General features: G+C 32.5%; 3 protein-coding genes across 5 annotated transcripts in view; all 3 read left to right on the forward strand.

The window, feature by feature from the left end:
• LOC100179908 (signal recognition particle receptor subunit beta) overlaps nucleotides 1–2,865 on the forward strand; it is a 3,719-nt gene extending 854 nt beyond the window's left edge. For both annotated transcript variants that reach the window (XM_002130587.5, XM_026839207.1), the window contains 7 exons: nucleotides 682–776; nucleotides 938–1,015; nucleotides 1,408–1,490; nucleotides 1,621–1,757; nucleotides 2,079–2,133; nucleotides 2,232–2,352; nucleotides 2,463–2,865. In XM_002130587.5, coding sequence (XP_002130623.1) covers nucleotides 682–776; nucleotides 938–1,015; nucleotides 1,408–1,490; nucleotides 1,621–1,757; nucleotides 2,079–2,133; nucleotides 2,232–2,352; nucleotides 2,463–2,558 — 665 coding nt within the window. In that variant the 3' untranslated portion in view covers nucleotides 2,559–2,865. The remainder of the gene's footprint in view (nucleotides 1–681; nucleotides 777–937; nucleotides 1,016–1,407; nucleotides 1,491–1,620; nucleotides 1,758–2,078; nucleotides 2,134–2,231; nucleotides 2,353–2,462) is intronic.
• Nucleotides 2,866–3,660: 795 nt separating this feature from the next.
• Nucleotides 3,661–11,528, forward strand: LOC100177553 (sodium/myo-inositol cotransporter; the record flags this gene model as incomplete). Its single annotated transcript, XM_002130719.5, is given in 16 exon segments — nucleotides 3,661–3,787; nucleotides 3,858–3,929; nucleotides 4,011–4,175; nucleotides 4,316–4,420; nucleotides 4,820–4,925; nucleotides 5,037–5,117; nucleotides 5,288–5,442; nucleotides 5,712–5,795; nucleotides 5,853–5,988; nucleotides 6,160–6,267; nucleotides 8,101–8,251; nucleotides 8,503–8,671; nucleotides 8,811–9,026; nucleotides 9,380–9,471; nucleotides 9,922–9,989; nucleotides 10,189–11,528. Coding segments are annotated over 16 exon segments (1,998 nt in total). The 3' UTR covers nucleotides 10,392–11,528.
• Nucleotides 11,529–14,676: 3,148 nt separating this feature from the next.
• Nucleotides 14,677–19,544, forward strand: part of LOC104266695 (GATOR complex protein DEPDC5-like) — an 8,893-nt gene continuing 4,025 nt past the window's right edge. For both annotated transcript variants that reach the window (XM_018816266.2, XM_026839206.1), the window contains exons 1-8: nucleotides 14,677–14,849; nucleotides 14,919–15,025; nucleotides 15,846–15,965; nucleotides 16,654–16,794; nucleotides 17,012–17,194; nucleotides 17,352–17,416; nucleotides 17,874–18,043; nucleotides 18,412–18,579. In XM_018816266.2, the coding sequence (XP_018671811.1) occupies nucleotides 14,789–14,849; nucleotides 14,919–15,025; nucleotides 15,846–15,965; nucleotides 16,654–16,794; nucleotides 17,012–17,194; nucleotides 17,352–17,416; nucleotides 17,874–18,043; nucleotides 18,412–18,579 (1,015 nt within the window). In that variant the 5' untranslated portion in view covers nucleotides 14,677–14,788. The remainder of the gene's footprint in view (nucleotides 14,850–14,918; nucleotides 15,026–15,845; nucleotides 15,966–16,653; nucleotides 16,795–17,011; nucleotides 17,195–17,351; nucleotides 17,417–17,873; nucleotides 18,044–18,411; nucleotides 18,580–19,544) is intronic.

A 19,544-nucleotide genomic window follows, 5' to 3' on the forward strand; every position in this document is an offset into this window, starting at 1 on the left:
ATTGCTCCAACCCAGTGGCACTGATGGTTGTCCAAATTATCAGGCATACATAAAAAAAATGAAAAAATTCCCAAAAAAACAATCACCCACAAAGTAACATACATGGTAACTCGTAAGCTGGCACGAGGTGTTTATTTTTACTAGGTGGCGTGTTTTTTTAATGTTTTTTTATTGCTTTAGGGAACTAAAAGTGTAAGTTTTTCTGCTGTTGAGTATATAAAAAACTTATAAACAAATTGATTAAGCGGAATCCCAACTTGCAAACTCTGTAAATATGAAGCAATAAGTTGGCACACACACGGTAACTAATAGGCCAATGTTCTAACGACGACACTACTATCCTGTGGTGGGAGGAAAACTCAGACCGATGACAAATAATCACTGTTTATGTTTGGCTGTAATAGAAATATTTATTTCTTTCTCTATAAAATTATGTTTGCCCGTCGCTGCCGTGTGGTACTAAGTGTTGTTTTATCAGCCGAAAATAAAGTTTCAGTCTATATTTTAATTACATGTGTGGACTGACTACGCACACAAGGTCTTAAAACAAAAGGCAGTAAATCAATTGCACTTCTGTTTTAAATAATATTTTCTTTTAATGTACATACATTATTATAGGAATATTTATTTTAATGATTGGGAGTAGGAGAATCTTTTTATTTTTGAGTTTTATTTTTTCAGTGTTATGGAAATTATTCTTTGGTGGAAAAGCGCAAAGAACAGGTGTTTTACTAGCAGGATTATCTGATTCTGGGAAAACCATATTGTTTACTCAGGTAGTTTTTTTAATACATTAAAATAAACTCTGTGTATTTTTTTTATATATTTATATGTACGTATACATACATATATTAAATTTACAAATTTGCTCATTTTTAAGTAGGCCGTTGCCATATTTATATATTTTAAATTATACATATTTTGTTGGTGTATATAGCTAATATCTGGTGTAGTGAAAGAAACTCATACTTCACTCAAGGAAAATGAAGCACAATACATTGTGGAGCCAAATCAGGTGATTAAACAAAAAAGTGGCTTTTGTGATAATTTATAATATTTTTAATGTTAAGTGTTTGTGGTGTCCAACTGAACTAAGAGTGGATGTCTGTGTGACTTGTAAAATTAATAAAATCGTATCTTTTCAACTTATTAGGCTGCTAATAAACCTAGCATGGGATTTTTTAAAATTTAAAATCTCTTGTATTATTATATGCACCAAGGACTTAAAACTGGGGGTTAAAAAAAATCATTCACAGTCCACACAGTTACATTTATGGTAACCTGTAAGATTGCACCAGGTGTATTAAACAGAACACCCATGTAATTGTAACATCTGTCGTTTTCAGGCAATGCCAGGATAAAGCAAGTAACATTTACTCATTTATCTCTCTATTCTTGTTTTTACAGGGCAAAACTCTAACGGTTGTTGATTTGCCTGGGCATGAGGCAATACGTCTTCAATATTTGGAAAAATACAAAGATAATGCCAGGTAATAATATTTTACTATAGTATATGTGTTAAAAAATTAAAAAATGAAATAACAAGCCTTGTCTTGAACACAAATAAATGAAGTTTTTTGCCGGTAAATTATGTTTGAAGTACATGTGATTGTTTTGCAGAGGTATAGTTTTTGTTGTGGACAGTGGAAGTTTCCAAAAAAACGTAAAAGATGTGGCAGAATTCCTGTTTCAAATTTTTACTGATAAGCAGCTGAATAAAATTGCACCTTCAATCTGCATTGCATGTAACAAGCAAGGTATTACTCCGTTGTGATTAACGTTTCTATACGTAAGTTTCACATGCATTGGTTCCTCACAGTTATACTAACATTTAATATATATATCTTAAAAAAATATTATGAACAAGAAAATTAACTAAAAATTTAACATGATTTGGATAACAACTTTCTACTATCCTCCTTGGGCTTTGGTCATGACATGACTCATACTGTGACATTGTTTTATTTTATTATACCTAACATATTTTTTAAATTTTGGAATATACAAAAACAATTATACTTTTTGTTTTATAGTTTAAGCTGTTAATGTAAGCATCTTTCTTGATATTTTTGTTTCAGATTTATTCAACTCAAAAACGAAAACCGTCATACTAAACCAACTTGAAAAGGAATTGTAAGTTGATGTTTCGCCAACGTTATTTATTGAGTATTGATTCTATTTGAATGATTATAATTTAAATTAATCAACTTTGTGTGTTTTTGTCATATTAGAAACACAGTGAGAAAAACACAATCAGCGGCACTTTCTAGCACCTCTGGTGGTGGGGAAGATTCTGTGTTTCTTGGTCGTAAAGAGGAAGACTTTCAGTTTAGTCATCTGTCCAAGTTTAAGGTCAGATTCTAAATTCAAATGTTTTTATGTTGCAACTTTTAACCATAGTTTGGCATCTTTACCTGTTAGCACAGTGATTTGTAAGACTGACACATTTTTGTTCTCTTCAGATTGAATTTTTGGAATGCAATGCTAAACCAGGTTTGGAAGAGAGTGCAAATGTAAACTTGGAGGAATTGAAAATGTGGATTTCCTCACTTATATAATATTTGCTGTGTGTTGATTTTTCTGTACAGAAGATAGTCCGTTTGACTTGTGTAGGAAAGTTACCATTTTTGTGTTTGTAATAATATCCTGATGATTACTGACAATGAAGATTAGACAGATGATATGGGAACTACTACTTTTCTAGATGTCCGTCATATATAATGTTTTCAACATTTGAACTGTGTCGATCTATTACTACAGTCTACAATCTGATGGAACTGTTGTGATGAAACAACTTGAAACTTGTCCATTTTAAATGTTGGCATTTTTGTTTGTGTTGGTTATTGTTTAAAATCAGCAAAGGTGTTTTAGTGTTTTTTCGCAGGAGAAATTATATAGTAGGGTGGGGGAAGATGGGACACCATTTTATTGTATTTTCACGTCCTGTTTCGTAGTAAACAAAGAACAAACTATTTGAACACTTTTACGAGCGAATGAGGCAAAGGAAACATGTCAACTGTATTTTCGGAAAGATGTAGTGTCCCAAATAGTTCCTACAGGTATTTTTAGGTCATTTCCATTTTTTAAAGCTCAATAACCCATCTAAAGAAAATTTTACTTGACGTGATCCCCTTTTTTTTATCGTGTTCTACAACCTTCTATTGAAGAGCTAAACCAATGAAGCGTGACGATCGTGACAGAAGTTAAGAATAGATGTGTATTGCCTAAAGTTAATAGGAAGTTGAGACCGTTATTGGCTAGTCGGGAATGCCTACCTTTCAAAGCGAGTGAACATTTGCATTATGTTAAGTGAGGTCGCGCCGTAATATACGTCTAACTTTACTGTTTCTGTTAGTCGCCTTCGAAACGATTGTTGACAAACTTATTGTCATGGTAAGCAGAGCCATAGAAATAGGTGTTTATACGACTCTGATGGTAAGGCGTTCACTTATTTACGTTTTTCATTCAAAAGTCGTTTTTACTTTGAGCAGTTTATACGTTCCCTTTTATTAGAGCTATGCTCTCTTACATATATGTATTGTAATATATTTCGGACTTTGATATTTACATGCTATCGAATGACGCACGTGAAGCACATGAATATAGATAAGACAGCGTATTGCTACAAAACGTATTTAAATTCTTGGATTTAATTTACAGATTTTTAAGATATTTGCTGTAGGGCGGGTTATACACAAAAATGACTGAATTATCAAATCAACTGAATACTGCAGATTTGTCTGTAGTCGTTGTTTATTTCTTGTTAATCCTTATTATTGGAGTTGTGGTAAGCAATAAGCATTTTGTTAATTTTTAATTCCACGTATGTAACCTACGTTTTATATATTTGTTTTCAGGCAAGTTGCTTATCAAGACGAGATACAGTTCAAGGATATTTTCTTGCTGGACGAAACATGAACTTCTTTTTGGTACATGTCAACTAGCTTTTCTAAATTTCTGAACAAATATAATTATATATAGTCTTTATTTTTAATGATACCATATTTCAGGTTGGAGCGTCTTTGTTCGTAAGTAACATTGGTAGTGAGCATTTTATTGGGCTAGCTGGTTCAGGTGCTTCAGGAGGTATTGGTGTTGGGGCATGGGAGTTGAATGCATTGATGCTACTACAGTTGCTTGGATGGGTCTTTATTCCTGTCTACATTGCATCTGGAGTAAGATATTTAACAATACAACTGTGTGGTCTTTTTACCTCTAACTTTCATGTAGAACTTAATTCTGATCTACCATATATTTTTTAAGTAGGTGATAGTTTTCGTATACTTATTTATATGTAAAAATGCAATATTTACAGATATGTACAATGCCAGAGTACCTTGAAAGGAGATTTGGGGGTAAACGACTGAGAATTTATTTGGCTACCCTAACTCTTATCTTGTACTGCTTAACAAAAATATCAGTAAGTACCAAGTTTGTTCTAGGTATAAATCAGAGTATGAAGTAGCTGTAACACCATCTTGTATAAACCAAAATGTTAAAGTCTAAATCTTATGTTTAACCTACTTGACTCTAATTTTCAAAAAGAATGTTCAAATATGATATGAGACAAAAAAGTCTTTTGTGTGATTGGGATTTAGACAACTTATTAATGTTCACTGCTATTTAAGCGATTACCATTAAGTTTTTTGATAGAGGTCACAGACGGCCACAATGATAGCAATAGAGTATCGAACCTGGTATCCAATGGTTACGAGGTGATCGATCTAACCACTGTGGCAATGCAGCGGTAATTTTGTGTTAACAAATAATAATTTTATACATTTTTTAATTGGTTGAATGATAAGATGTCATATTTCAGGTTAACCTGTATTCTGGGGCTTTATTTATCCAGCAGTCAATGGGATGGCATCTCTACTCATCCGTTACACTGCTTGTCTGCCTCACAGCACTACTCACAGTCACAGGTGATTTAAGTTTATTTATTGTAAGCAAAGCAAATATTTGATCAAGTTGTAATAAGACTCTGAACTTTGCTGTTTACTGTCTGCCACTTTCACATTGTTTACTTTAAATAGGTGGTTTGACTGTTGTTATGTACACTGATTCACTTCAAGCTGTGCTGATGATTGGTGGTGCTTTGTATTTGACGATACAAGGTCCGTACTCAGTGGTATGCGGTGTTTTTCACCTTATATTTTACAAGTTAAAAGGAAATGATTTTAAAATTTTCTAAATTAAAACAATTTTCTTTAATTTAGGAAGATAATGCGGTTGGTATTTAAATGTCGAGCATGAACATGGTGTTTCTATTTTTTATTTATTTCAGGTTTTATTTACACGAATGGTTACTATGGTATGAAAGAAAAGTATATGATGGCATCTCCAAACATCACATACATAGAAGACACATATAACATTACTGTGAATGAATCAGACAGCTGTTTTCCTAAACCACGTGAAGATTCGTTTACAATGTTAAAGGTGCTTCGCATTTCATTGTTATACTCACACTGAGACATTAAATGTATTTTGATGGTTAAACTCTTTTTTTTTATTGAATAGTACTTAACTACTTAATCTAAAACTATTTATTTTGAAACTTGTGAGACAATTTGTGAATAAAGGAATGTGTGATAAATACCTGCTATATTGTAAATGTGAACATTACTCATTATATTCAAATTGTTTCAGTTGTACATTAGAAAAAACAATTTTGTTTTAATTTTTGACATCGTTTGAAATGATTGCAGGGTATAACAGACGATGAGATGCCATGGTTGGGTTTCTTGCTTGGACAGACACCCTCGTCTATTTGGTATTGGTGCACTGACCAGGTAGAATTTTTACTTGATGATTGACTTATTCAGTTCTAACTACTTAAATATGTTAAGGTGATCGTTCAACGAGCATTGGCAGCAAAAAGTCTCTCCCATGCACAGGGTGGGACCTTGATGGCTGGTTTCATTAAAATACTTCCCATGTACATCATGGTTATGCCTGGAATGATTTCAAGAGTTTTGTACAAAAGTAAGTTCCAGAATTATAAATAGTCACCATGTTATTTGCATTATGGTATTTGTCAACTTTATCAAGTTTTATCCAATGGTGTAAACCATGACTTAAACAAACATATATATATATATATGTGTTATAAATATTGACAATTGGTGTTTGTATAATTAAAATATGTTCTTACAGATGACATTGCATGTGTACCTGGTGAACATTGTTATCAGGTCTGTGGAAGTGAATCTGGCTGCTCGAATCTTGCTTATCCTAAGCTTGTTCTTGGAGTCATGCCTTCCGGTAAGTCTGTTTAGTTTCCTAGAGTTGTCACTCATGCTATGAGTTGTTGTTTTGATTAATGCATCATGGTAAAACTTGGTTTAGTAAACACATGTGTGTGTGTGTGTTTGAAAACTTAATGCAAATTCAGGTTAAATATAGTAGTGTAGCAGTGTAGTGAATTCTGAATTTTTTTTACACACCAAGACAACATTTCATAAAAACATATTGATTCCAAGAACAAGGATTCAACAAAAAAGTTAGACTGATGTGCCAAAATGCATAAATGTATTAAATAACATTGTTGGATAATGCAGAGTTGGTGCTTTATAAACAAATCATATTACATACTGACCAAACAATGCCCTTCTTATTCATGCTCAAAACACATAATCATAAGTTAGATTTACATTACATATCAACTGTTTCCAATGTCTGCTTTATTGTTTAAATATTGCTTTTCATTGTTTCAATGGTTAATTTTAAGAAATTAGACCCAGTGACAGGAATCAGGATGTGTAATAAAACAAAGTTGCCTAGTGTGTTTAAATCATATGTTGTGAGGTTCAGGTACCAACAAATTAACACTACAGTAACAGATGATTTGAACAAACTAGGCAACTTTGTTTTATCCTGGATACCAACATACTGTTTAATTGATTTTAGATATTGGTTTCTAAGAAATATTTTGATATTTATTATTTAACATACTTGGCAAATTTAAACAGTATGTTGATCGCCCTTCCGTATTTTAAGGATGCAGATGAATTCTGAAATTTGTATCAAGTTACCTTAGGAAATGTGTTTCCTGTGCTAGGTTGTTTACACAACAATATTAAGCAGTTAACTTTAAATGGTTGGTGTCACGTTTTTTTGCGTGACGGGTGAATTCTTAGTTGGAATTACCTATCGAAGGTGTCTTGAAGCTGGTCCCATTTCACCGTAGCTAAAACGTTGTGCCTGTTTCTCGTATTCCCAAGGCAGCAGCAGCAATCAACGTATTCGGTTTACTTTACTCTCGAATCTCATGTATCTTATTTATTCATTCTCTTATTCCGTCTCTTTGTCTCTTAATCGTATCTTCTATATAATCTATACAAACCACAACACAATTATATACGCAACAAAAGACACACAAACAAAGGAACAGCTTGATAATTGCAGCATCTAGATACGTGACAGCAGGGGTGTTTTGTTTAGCTCCAGACCTTGCAGTTCTACGACTTCCCGATACGTAATTATCGTTCTAGATAAGTCTATAGAACGACCCAGAAACCAACGCGCACAAAATATATAGACACTAACAACATACAATAAAATAGCAGCATAAATTTGTGACAGTTGGATTAAATAACAATTTTACAACAGCACTGTTTAATATAACTTACAGACTTGATACCTATCACTACAACATATACCAATTATCTTACATTAACTTTATAGGTAATATTTTTATGTTTTGTTTATCTGAAGTACTTTACAGTTGAATAAATTAGATCATATTTATACTTAACTTAGTAAGGTTTTTCAAGGACCCGTATCGCAAATTTTTAACTATGCTGATTCATAAAACACATTTTGTGTGGTGTTTTAAATTTTTTTTTATATTGTTAAATTTTAGAATTGCATTCCTAACTGACTAAAATATATTTTAAAAGCTTAATTTTGCAAAAATTGGTGTGTTCAAAAAGTCTGATGTAAACTCAGTTTTTAATACTGTATTTTAGCTTAACCCAAGAAAAGTTTAATTAACCTAATATTAAACATGTTTATTTTTGTGCTTTTTAAAGCCATTTGTCTAATTGTATCCATTTATCATATACTAATTTGGTATCATCTCATCTTATGATACAGGAGCAAGAGGATTGATGATGGCAGTTATGATCGCTGCTCTTATGAGTGACCTTGATTCAATCTTCAACAGCGCAAGCACCATCTTCACCCTTGATTTGTGGAAGCGACTCCGTAAGTCGGCTTCTAACACTGAACTTATGGTTGTTGGAAGGTGAGATATTGTGGGGTGGAATATATTATTTTCTCATTTGGTTATAACTGTTGTTATTATGGTTTTCTGTATCACTTCTGTTTAGCCACATAAGTTTGAAGAATGTTTATAGATAAGCATTAATATAATGCACAGCTATCTATGAGGAAGTACCATATGCCAGAATTTGTTTGTGTTATGGTAGAATAAGAAATCTTAGAACATATGGTGTCTTGTGTTTATGTGATATAAAAACCAAAGTTACTGTTTAGATTGTTTATCGTATTGTTGGTGGGAGTTAGTATCGCTTGGGTGCCAATTATTCTACAGTTTCAAGGAGGACAGCTGTTCTTCTACATCCAGGAAGTCACCAACTACATTTCACCACCTATCGCAGCCATATTTCTCACTGGTATCTTGTGGAGAGGTTGCACTGAAAAGGTTGAACTTGTGTTCGTTCTCTGTAAAATATCAAGTGTTATTTTACAATCAAAGTTTTTTAAAACTTTTTTTTGACTTATTTAAACACTTTTTCCTAAACATAACATATAATCCTTAATGGAAATATATCTTAAAACAGGGAGCATTTTATGGAGGTTTGGTTGGCAGTACCCTTGGCCTTGCAAGGTTGATCACAATCTTCGTATACACGCCTCCAAAGTGTGGCGAGATAGATACTCGACCGTGGTTTCTCACCAAACTTCATTACATGTACTACTCAGCTTTACTATTTTCAACAACCATCATTGTAGCTGTGATTGTCAGTTACTTCACTAGAAAATCCCAAGTTCAAGATGTAAGTGTATATTTTGTTTAAATAACAACTATATTGTAGACCTTGTTGTTTGACATTTAATGGCATCGACATTCTTTCATCCATTTCTTTTATTTTACTTACAACCCTTTCCCATTAAGCAAATGTTAAGTCTGTCGAAAGTGTGTGATAGTAAGACTGCCAAGTTTTATTGCGTCTTTTTAACCTAGCATGGCCTCGTGTGGTCTGATTCTTGTTACAATACATAGTTTAATATACGAGTTAAAAAATGTTCTTTAAAGATTAACAGTTTCATGTCTAACGCCAATCCATAATTACATGATAGCGAGAAAGTTAAATATTACTTTTAGTAAAACACAATTTAATATTCTCAGCTTGCACGACTTACATATTGGACAAGGAATGTCTCGCTACCTCCATCTGAGAAATATGAACTTGGTCTTATTAAATCTGAAAACAGCATCAAGTAAATATTAGTTTGTCACTGTTTGATTCCACAAAATTAACTATTAGCAGTTTCGAGTTTAGAGGGTTTACTGTTAAAGGTCGACAGTAAACAATTTTTTCTCACCAATAATGATATTTTTCTATTTTTAACAATACTGATAGTTGTCACTGTAACAACACATATGAAAATGATGTGTATTGATTAAGATTAAAACATGTGGAGTAAAATCATAATTTAATTATTTTTGATACTGTCAATTTTTAAAGTAACTGTAATTAGTTTTGACTTAAATTTTTATTGTTCAATTTGTTTTAAGTTTGTCAATAGTGAAAACGTATTTATGAGCGCATCAAGTTGTGCTTTACTACTTTTTATCATGTCAACCAAGATGTTCAACTAATATTACATTTGTAAATAAATGAGAGACTATTATAGTTGCAGATGTTTAGTTTTCCTTTTACCTTCCAGGAAATCGGATGAGAGGGACATACCATCTGATGCTGAAGATGAAGTTTCAATCATAGATAGCCCTCCCGGTAAGTTCAATTTTAAAACAACCCATTATTAAGATCTGTAGAACTAACCATTTCCCTATTTGTTTATTTAAAATTAAGTGGCGTATTTAATATTCCATTTTTTATCCCATATCGTATCATTATGAATAACCGTTTTACTATTAATATTTTTAAGTTTTATGCTACATAAACCTTTGAACTTAAAGTTTTTTTCCCACAGCAACTTTTAGTTTTAAACAATGCATGGTGAAGTCAGCTCGCTTTGTTTGTGGAATTAAAGATCCTGCTGATGTTGCTGCTAAAGAGGAAGATATGGTTTTTCCTTCCATGCATCAAGATCGTAGAGAGAAGATCTTTTTGTCCGCAGCTCTGTTTCTGATACTTGGATGTGGGGTATTCATGTATATATTTTGGTCTGTTTGATGTTACGAACTACAAGTTGTATGGAGCAAGCAACTTATTAATTTAAAGAAGCGATAAATGTAGCAAATTAAACATTGTACCACAGCTTACCTTTATGTAATGAATGCTGGCTTTAAACTTGTAATTCTATTTTTGTTAAACTTAGTGTTTGTTCGCTACTCTGTGTTTTAGCATGAATGTTGGGTGGCTTGTTCTTTTCAATTATTTTTTTGTATTTTGCCAGTTTTTATGGAAAAAAGCACGCAATGTTAAAATAATCCTCATTCAAAATACTGAAATATCTTACAAAATACTCACAAAACTCAAAATTTTTTTATCACAACTTGAACTATTATATTTTGTGCCTTAACAAACTGCCACTTTTTTAACAATTACAGTAAGGGGTTTTTAAACTAAAGGCACAGCTTTTGGTGGACATCGGGTGATTTTTAAGTTTCATAAAAGGGGTAAGAGACATGGCAAAAATGATTAATGCTTTCATCAGCAAATATGAAATGTGGGATTTGTAGATATTTTCAAAAAAAGGTTCTCAAAAGTTTAAGAACACCTAAATTACACTTGTGTTAAAGTTGTACATCATTAGTGCACAAGCACTACATTTAAAAATACACACTAGCTCAGGTACAATACTGTTACCTAAGCAAAGTAAGTTCCCCGCCCAGTTCCCAAAAAAGTAACTTACAAAAACCAGCAGCATGTTTTATGTACAAACTTATTTATTTTCCATGCCAGTTTTATGTTACTTTAAATGTAGCAGCCAATGAATGTATGAAGTAACTTTCATTTTAACTTAACTGTTTGTTTCTTTGTTTATAATAAGTAACTAAACTACCATAACGGTTCAATAACTAACTATTGTTTTACTTTAAAAGTACACTTTGTTAAACTTGCCCAGTCTTTCGTCACTATGGACAAACTGTATGGTAACACACAACAAATAAATGCAGTGCAAAGATTTATTGCTCTCTTTTTGTTTGTTTGTTAAGCATTCGTTTGCGCATACTGATGCACCAGTTAACGTGTCTATGCAACTACTTCGTGCTTGCTATTTTATTGTGTTAATCCTTATATACAGATACTTAGTAGCGGTTGGTATTCCTTTAATTATTATAAACAAGATAACTTCATTCTTCAAAATATTTTAGTGGTTTATAAAAAATGAATCTTTTTTTCTGTAACTTAATTGTGATTACAATTTTTTATTTTACTATTTTAAAGCTGTATTTAAGTTCTGGCGACTGATTTCAGTTTTTTTTTTATAATTTAATATTTTGCACATGCTGTAGCAAGAAAAGAGTTAAATTGTAACTGGCCAACTCACACTTAACTACTTTTTTCGAAGAAATTAAAGTTTCATGTTTACTGATGTTAGGTTAAATGCCAGTTTGTGGAACGAGCATAAAATTACAAAATCTGGATGTATTAAGTGGCATCACATGTCACGCAAGGGCATTGTGATGCACAAATAATGTACTATACAACAACTTGTTGAGCACGTTAATGGTCATATAAATCGTTGTTTTCTGCGCGACTTTTTCCGCATTTATCTCAATTCCTGAATCTAGCGTTTATTCTTTATTCTCTTGATTGAAATCATAATATATATTAATAATTTTTGGACTAAATTTTTAGATTTAACACCTTATGATTAGCGATGTATTAACGATTACCTTTCTCATGTACTTTAACATAGCGGTAACACTGTTTGAAAATTTGGGAGGGCACCTGTTGGTAAGATAAGAAATCCTCACAACGATTCACGACTAAACTATTACCATTAAATTAGGGATTAAATGCACTATTTTTATACCGTATTATCATTAATCGTAGTTAACATATACTTTTTATTTAAACATCATATGAATAATATCAACGTTTAACATTACCTAATTACTCTGTAATTACGGTTTATTCGAATTCACAAAGCGACGACAAGGTTAACTAATGTAAGTTTACAAGGATACGGGAGTTGTACAAAGCGTATTTACACATATTCTTTACCAATTACTCAATCCTCCTACATCATAGGTCTTTATGGGTTATAATACATGTATAAATGTAATCTACCTACTGCTTCACAGTCACCAATGGCAATTGAAACCAGCTTTGTTGTTTACTTCGGGTTTTGTTTTTGATCGCGCTCAGTCGACTGTTGTAGTAAAAGGGTTACTTAATGCTATGCTAATTGGTTTTAATCGTGCTCACGCATTAGATCTTTGATCCCTTGTTGGTGTTGTGAGAGTTTGGGGTCATATTTTGCATGTTACTGAAAAATAGTAGTTTAGAAGCTAGAAACAGTCAAAGTTGGTGACATTGTTTTTTTGGGAAATCCCTGCACAGTCGATTTTTACTCCATTGGTCAATTAGAACTAGAGAAGCTACAGCACCCTGCTCGAGCCTGTATGAGAAGTCGGATCAACACCAAGTCATTCGGCCCTAAGCCCATAGAAGTGATTTGTATCGAATTTGATTCAACCCAACCAGCAATCTTTTTTATTCCGTGGGACTATTATTGGTCTACATTTTGGCGACAAAACAAAATCAGCCATATTGGTGTAAGACTCTGGAGGGGCCAACCACGACTTTACATACGTGCCCACTGCCCAACAACATTTCAACAAAAAGAAATCAATATCGGCTTATGTTATAGCGCTGCATAATATCTAAAAAATGAAACATTATGTTCCTTAAAAAATGTGCGAGATTGGTTTAATTTACCATTTTTTTAAATATGAGTATTAATGTTCTTTTTAAAATATATTAGAGTGAGTACCACTGAGGTCTAGCTAGTAAAGTGTCTAAATTTTAGGTTGGTGGCACCAGTAGAAGGTATCAAAAGTGGCCGCTATAATACTATTCTAGGATCACCTTGGCCACAAACGTGGCAGGAAATCGTACAGAAAAAAAAGGGCGATTTTGCGAAACCCAAAATGCCTGTTCACGTGATTGAAGGGGCGTTAAGACGCTGACAGGCGTTTCCGAACATACACACACGAATAGGAAATTGTGACTGAGCTTCTCAGACGTAAACACAACAGAACACTGCATACGGTAAATGTACAAGCATTTAATATTATTTACACGGTTCGTCCGGCGCCGTGGCGTAGTGGTTAGCGTGCCTGCGTGTAACCCAGAGGTAATCGGTTCAAGGCTCGACGCTGCTACCGTTGTGGCCGTATGTGTCTTTGGGCAAAACACTTTGTCTAAATTATAAGCTGACGTAAAAAAATGAAAAAATCCCTCCAAAAATAATTATATCTCGAAAGTAACGGTTCTAGGCTATATTCCCCCGGGCGTTTTCCCACCGGCGATTTTTTTCCTCCCGGCTACTTCCCCGCCGTGACTATTCCCCCCAGGCCACTTCCCTGCCGATCTTTTTAGGGTATTATTTTTACAGTTTTTAGTTGGTAGTAGCACCATGAGGTATCAGAACTTATATGTTTAGGTTTCACGACATTGCGCTAAAATAAGTTAACTCAATGTTGATACGCAGATAAATTAGTGACCATGCAAAACAACGCCGTTAGCGAGTTATCAAAAGACGAGTTAATGCGGATCTCTATTTGCATTAACTTTTTACCATGCAATAGACATGGTAACTCGTAAGCTGGCACGAGTTGTTAAACCGATGTGATAACGACTGTCGTTTTTCGGCCACGCTTTATATTTTATTCATATCTATCTAAATACCTCAGTAAATTTGGGGTGAATTAAAGTTAAATTTACGGCTTTCACACGTCGGCCACTGCAACAGTCATACATTTTAATAAAGAAAAAAATAAATACAAAATAACTGTTACTCTGGGCGAGGATCTAAATCCGGACATTAGGCTTCATTCTATTTCCAACACGCGTTTGAACGGTTAGGCCACCATTTTCCAATCATACGACCTGTCCATACGTATTAGAGTATCTAGGTTGATCTGTCCAAACAGCGATTAAACATCATAGGCTAGGGTGGAAGAACGAGGGACATCTTAAGCGGATAATGCCAAATTATTTTGAAACAATTAAAAACGGTCAACAGGGATCGCGAATTTACGGTTTAAGAATACTTTGAATGTTCTTTGTGTAGCCTACTACCAAATATGACGGATAATTATTCTATGCTGATTAGTTTAATGCGCGCTTATTCATTAAAGCTGTGCTCTCTTGTTTTCGTAGATTTTGATATATCGGCACTGCAAGAACAACTGTCCGACAAAAATGTATCTAAATAAAAAATGTATAACGTAGTTGATAATTATAAAACCAGTATTGGACAATGATAATCATTTTTACACTGATAAGGAACCATAAATTTTAAGTATGGTAAGATATCTATGGTATAGCGTGTTAATGATATTACGTCATATATAAACAAATACAAAGAGTGCGGGGTTTGTTTATTTACTTGAATGTTACATCGTATTACAATGAAGCAGTTTAAGCTAAAAATACATCAACAAAATTATAGTGGTAAGTTTTATTTATTTTATCATACCTGGATATCTGTATCTTACGAATTTACATATTCTGATGTTTTAGATGCCTTGTTGATTTTCAATACATCAGATTTGCCTGATGTGAAAACATTTGATCTTCTTAAGATTCATCACTGCAATGGATCGGCAAACGACTTTGTTCTGGTTCAGGTTCCTTTACTTTAATATTTTTTTTAAAAAAAAACATGATATTATATATATATTATTAGGGATGCACATTACAAAATTTCGAATCCATTTGTATTCGAATCTAATTACAGGATTCGGTATTCTGTTTAATGACGTCATCACATGGCACCTCATAAACTATATAAACAATTTTTAAAACTTAATAATTTTTAAAAAAAATATTTTTGTGTTTGTGGGACTTTCGAGAGTAAACGTTTTGCACCGTCTTTTCATAGCCTGCTATACATTTCGTGACGCAAAAACTACCCAATAGTACAATTTTTGATCATTTTACAGCTCATGATCCAACAAGGCTGCTATGAAAGAGTCAATAAACTGACTGATGTGGCTAAAATTATTTTTTCCTATAAATATAAAAAGATTTGAAATTCTAGATTCGGAATTCTACATTCGAAATAAAGTATTCTAGGATATCCTAGAATACCTAATTATTCTGTAATGTGCATCCCTATATATTATCATGGTCAGCAAAGCTCTGTTTGAAGGCCTACTAAGTTATGTTTTTAGTCTAGTGACCTTGTACCGGACTGGAATAATGGTTTCACAGTTAGTTTGTTGTGTACATAAATCCATGCTATTTTGTTAATTTGGAAAAAGATATGTGCACTAGTCATTAAAAAAAAGGAAAAAAGTCTTTAAAAATATCATTTCTAATTATACAAATAAAAATTTTAATTTTTTTCTTTTTCTTTTTTTATATTTAAAGCTTAAAAATTTGAAAAAAAGGTATAAGCATATCAGAACTGTTAATACGGTGACCTAATTTGTGTTTTATATGAAGGTTATTTCATTAAAAGATGGGGAAATGGCAAAAGATACGATCAGTATTGAAGCAACATTAGCTCAATCATTTGGACTGAAAGTTTTCCAAGATGTTTATGTATACAAAACAGAACCAGAAGTATGTTTTTTTTTTTTTTTTATGAGCACACAGAAAATTTAGGCAGATATAGAAAACAATATCAAAAACAGTAATGAAGTTATGTGTGCCATTGGGTTTTTATTGTTTTAAGAATACAAATTTTTTTAGCATATTTTATGTGCTTACAACTACTTTGGTTTACTTACTTTCTTTGGTTAATTTATTATGCTATTAGAAATACAATATCATATTTGACGTCATGGCCTACTTAATTCACGGCTGAGGAATACACCTAAACTGCTTAGAAAATAAGAGGCCTATGAACGCGAGCAATGCCAATTATAATGCAAAGTTTCATCTCGGTTTTATGAATGGCATTTTGAATTTTAAAATGGAGTTTACAATCAGAGCAGTTCCAGGTCTGTTGTGTTCTTGGTGTTTGCAGTGGTTTTGTTACAATAATGGCTTATTAAATCGATTAAACGGGATCTTATTTGATGTAAATGTTAGGCATTGTTGGCATCAAGAGGGATCTCGTTTTATGAGCAGTTAGGTGTATTTCTGGTGTATGTATTTAGTAGGCCATTATGACATATACATGCTAATCCTTTATTACAAAATTCATTGAAATATTATAATTCTTCTATTTATTTTCCAATTTAATATGAATAAACTTACTTTCATAATTCCATTGTTAAGTTAAAAAGTCGTTTCCCTATGTTTGCAGGATGTAGCTCTTGATTTGTTTGAAGTTTCATTTAAAGATCAATATATAAGTCGAAGTGATATGTGGAGAATGAAGAAAACATTTTTGAACTCGTGCGTTTATATCGACCAATATCTTCCTTTCTCAGGCATCAGAGCTCAAGTTGGTTTTTGTTTACTTCATAAAGTCCTTATACAGTTTTATGTGTTTAGTTTATGTTTTTTAGTAATAACATTGTGCTCTGGGCTTTAATGTCTCCAAACTACCAAAACAATACCTGAAACATAAAAACTTACTTTTAATGGCAGATATTGTAAAGTTATTGCTAACGAAATATGTTTTAATCCGTATACAATAAAAACGTGATAATATTTTCTAGGTGAGTGAACTTTGGTCAAACAGCATGAAAGTTCGTTGCGGGTATATCACTGACAACACGAACTTTGTGTTACGCTCGTATACAGCTGAGGTTTATGTATTTATTCAAATGAGTTCGGAAATGTGGGAATATGATGCATATGGTTATCTTCAATTTGAAAGAGCAATCAATGGATTTTTAAAAGTAATTATTTAACTTAATTTTGATGGGATAACTTTATACCTTTAGTTGTTTTTAGAAATATGTGAATCTTGGAAAATAACATGAACTTTGAATTAAAAATGATATAATTTAGAAATTTTAAATATAAGTTTAAAACAATAACATGTTTATGTTTTAGGCATTATTCAAAAAATGGAAACAAAAGAAATGTTGTCATGAACTTACTCTTGTTTTATTTTCACGGTGAGAATTTTTCGTTTGCTTGTTAAATATATTTTATACCTTTTTAAACTGAACTTCTGACCCAACTATTGACATGTATTTGATGAAAAACCAGTTTTCTCATCTCAACCCAAACCCAAAAGCCTGTGGCTGATTGTCACAAAAGAGTGACCCCCACGTGAATTTCTGGCAGTTTTTAAACTAAAGTGTATCCTTATGCGCCTTTTTACGGTGCTGAGATGTTTGGGTCAAGCTTGACTTGAAAATTCAACAAATGCGAGATTGCCTACAAGGTACAATGGAGTGTTTTTTAAATATCTTCTTTTTTAAATATCTAACTTAAAAGAAACTAATTTCATATATAGTGGTTAATTAATCAAATACAAGCAATAAAAATATTAGTAAAACTTCCACTAAACTCCTATTGTTCTGTTCAATTATATTGTTTAATTAAATAGAATAAAATTAAACCATAAAGGACGCTGTACGAAACACAAGACATTGAAGATTTTCCAATTCATCTGAGAGATTGCCTGCGAAGAAATTATCAAAATCAACTTTACATGGATTTTTATAAATGTGTTGTTCAAACTGAAAGATTGGAGGATTGTACAAGTCTTATTACAACTTTAAAAAGATTATTTAACAGTAAGTTTTAATGGTTATTGGTACCAGGCTGGTACTACCAGCACTAACAGTTTATATTTTCAGTAATCAGTATATTAATTAATAAACAAAAACCAATGGTGTGTTCAAACAACCTGCTTATAATCAAGTCACTAAAGCTACTTACTTAAATACTTATTAGTATGCCAATGCCATACTTAAATTCATGATTCCTGTACAGTCGTTCTATGAAAATCTGCTAATTTTATTCAATAAATAATACTAATAACTTTAGATTTTTTTATAATTGTGTTTGTTCATTGGAAATCTGATATATTTTATCTGTCGTTCAGTTGTTTTGTTTTAGTAAATACGCACAGCAGATCTCGATTAACATACTTTTTACTTAGAATATGAGAAGCTTACAGAGTTGGATGGTTGTCCTAAAGGAATCAATTCAACTTCATCTGAAGGGAATTTTCTTGAAGCAATCAACCTTTCATTGAATGTATTCGAACAACATCATATCAACAGAAACTTTGACCGAACTGGTCAAATCGTTGTTTGTATTACACCAGGTACAAATGTTACAATTTATAAAAATGCATCCATTATCGTTTTATTTTTAACATAAAATTTTACTGTTTTTTAATAATAAGTATGTTTTGTTATTGTAAGTCATAGGGAAAACCATTTGGTTTGAATTGATTTTAGATAAACTGATGTAAAGTAAACTATTAAAACCTCTGTATACAAAAATATGTTGTTAGAAATGATATGGTTCATCTTATAGTTCATTTAAAGTCCACACATGGAAATTTTTATAATTCCAATGTTGTTTTATTTTCATAATTACAAGATAACTTACTACTTAGTTATTTGCTATGATTTTTTATGCAGTATGTAGTTAGATTTGTATTAATCTTATACTTTATTATATATATATTAGGGATGTGCCGAGCCGAGCCCGAACTCAAAAGCTCGTGCCCGAGCGTCTCCTTTTTTGACGCTCGGCGCTCGGCTGAAATCTGGGCCGAGCGCCGAGCCTTATGCTATTGCTATAATGTTGCACGCGAGAGCGAAAAATATAAAAAATGAAAAAAGTGAAGCTACTAAAAGATAACGAGACTAGTCAGCGTAGCTTTCTCTTTAATCATTTTTCGTTCGTTGTGAATTTGCTCTCTCGCAAGTAACGAATCGCAACGTCGGCGAATTTGACCTTATGCAATTACAGCAGGTGTCGAATTACACGATAGCCTAATCCCTAATGTTTCCATATCTGATTGTAGAAGTAAATCCGGACGGTGATCGGTTAATTTTATTGAAATTCCGGGCGTAATATATTTTACGCGCGTCTGTCATTCAAGCTACGAAATCTTGCATATTTCTGACTATAGTGCGGGCGCCTGTGCGATAGAAAGGTTGTTAAAGCTGCGATTTGATGTTTTATGTTTGTTGCGTGTTCGTTATAATCACGGGTGTTCGTAATTATCAGGTAACGAAATCGATCGAATAACAAACATTGCCGTGTTGCATTTTGAAC

This window comes from Ciona intestinalis, unplaced genomic scaffold, assembly GCF_000224145.3.
Source record: "Ciona intestinalis unplaced genomic scaffold, KH HT000171.2, whole genome shotgun sequence".
Classification (NCBI taxonomy): domain Eukaryota; kingdom Metazoa; phylum Chordata; class Ascidiacea; order Phlebobranchia; family Cionidae; genus Ciona; species Ciona intestinalis.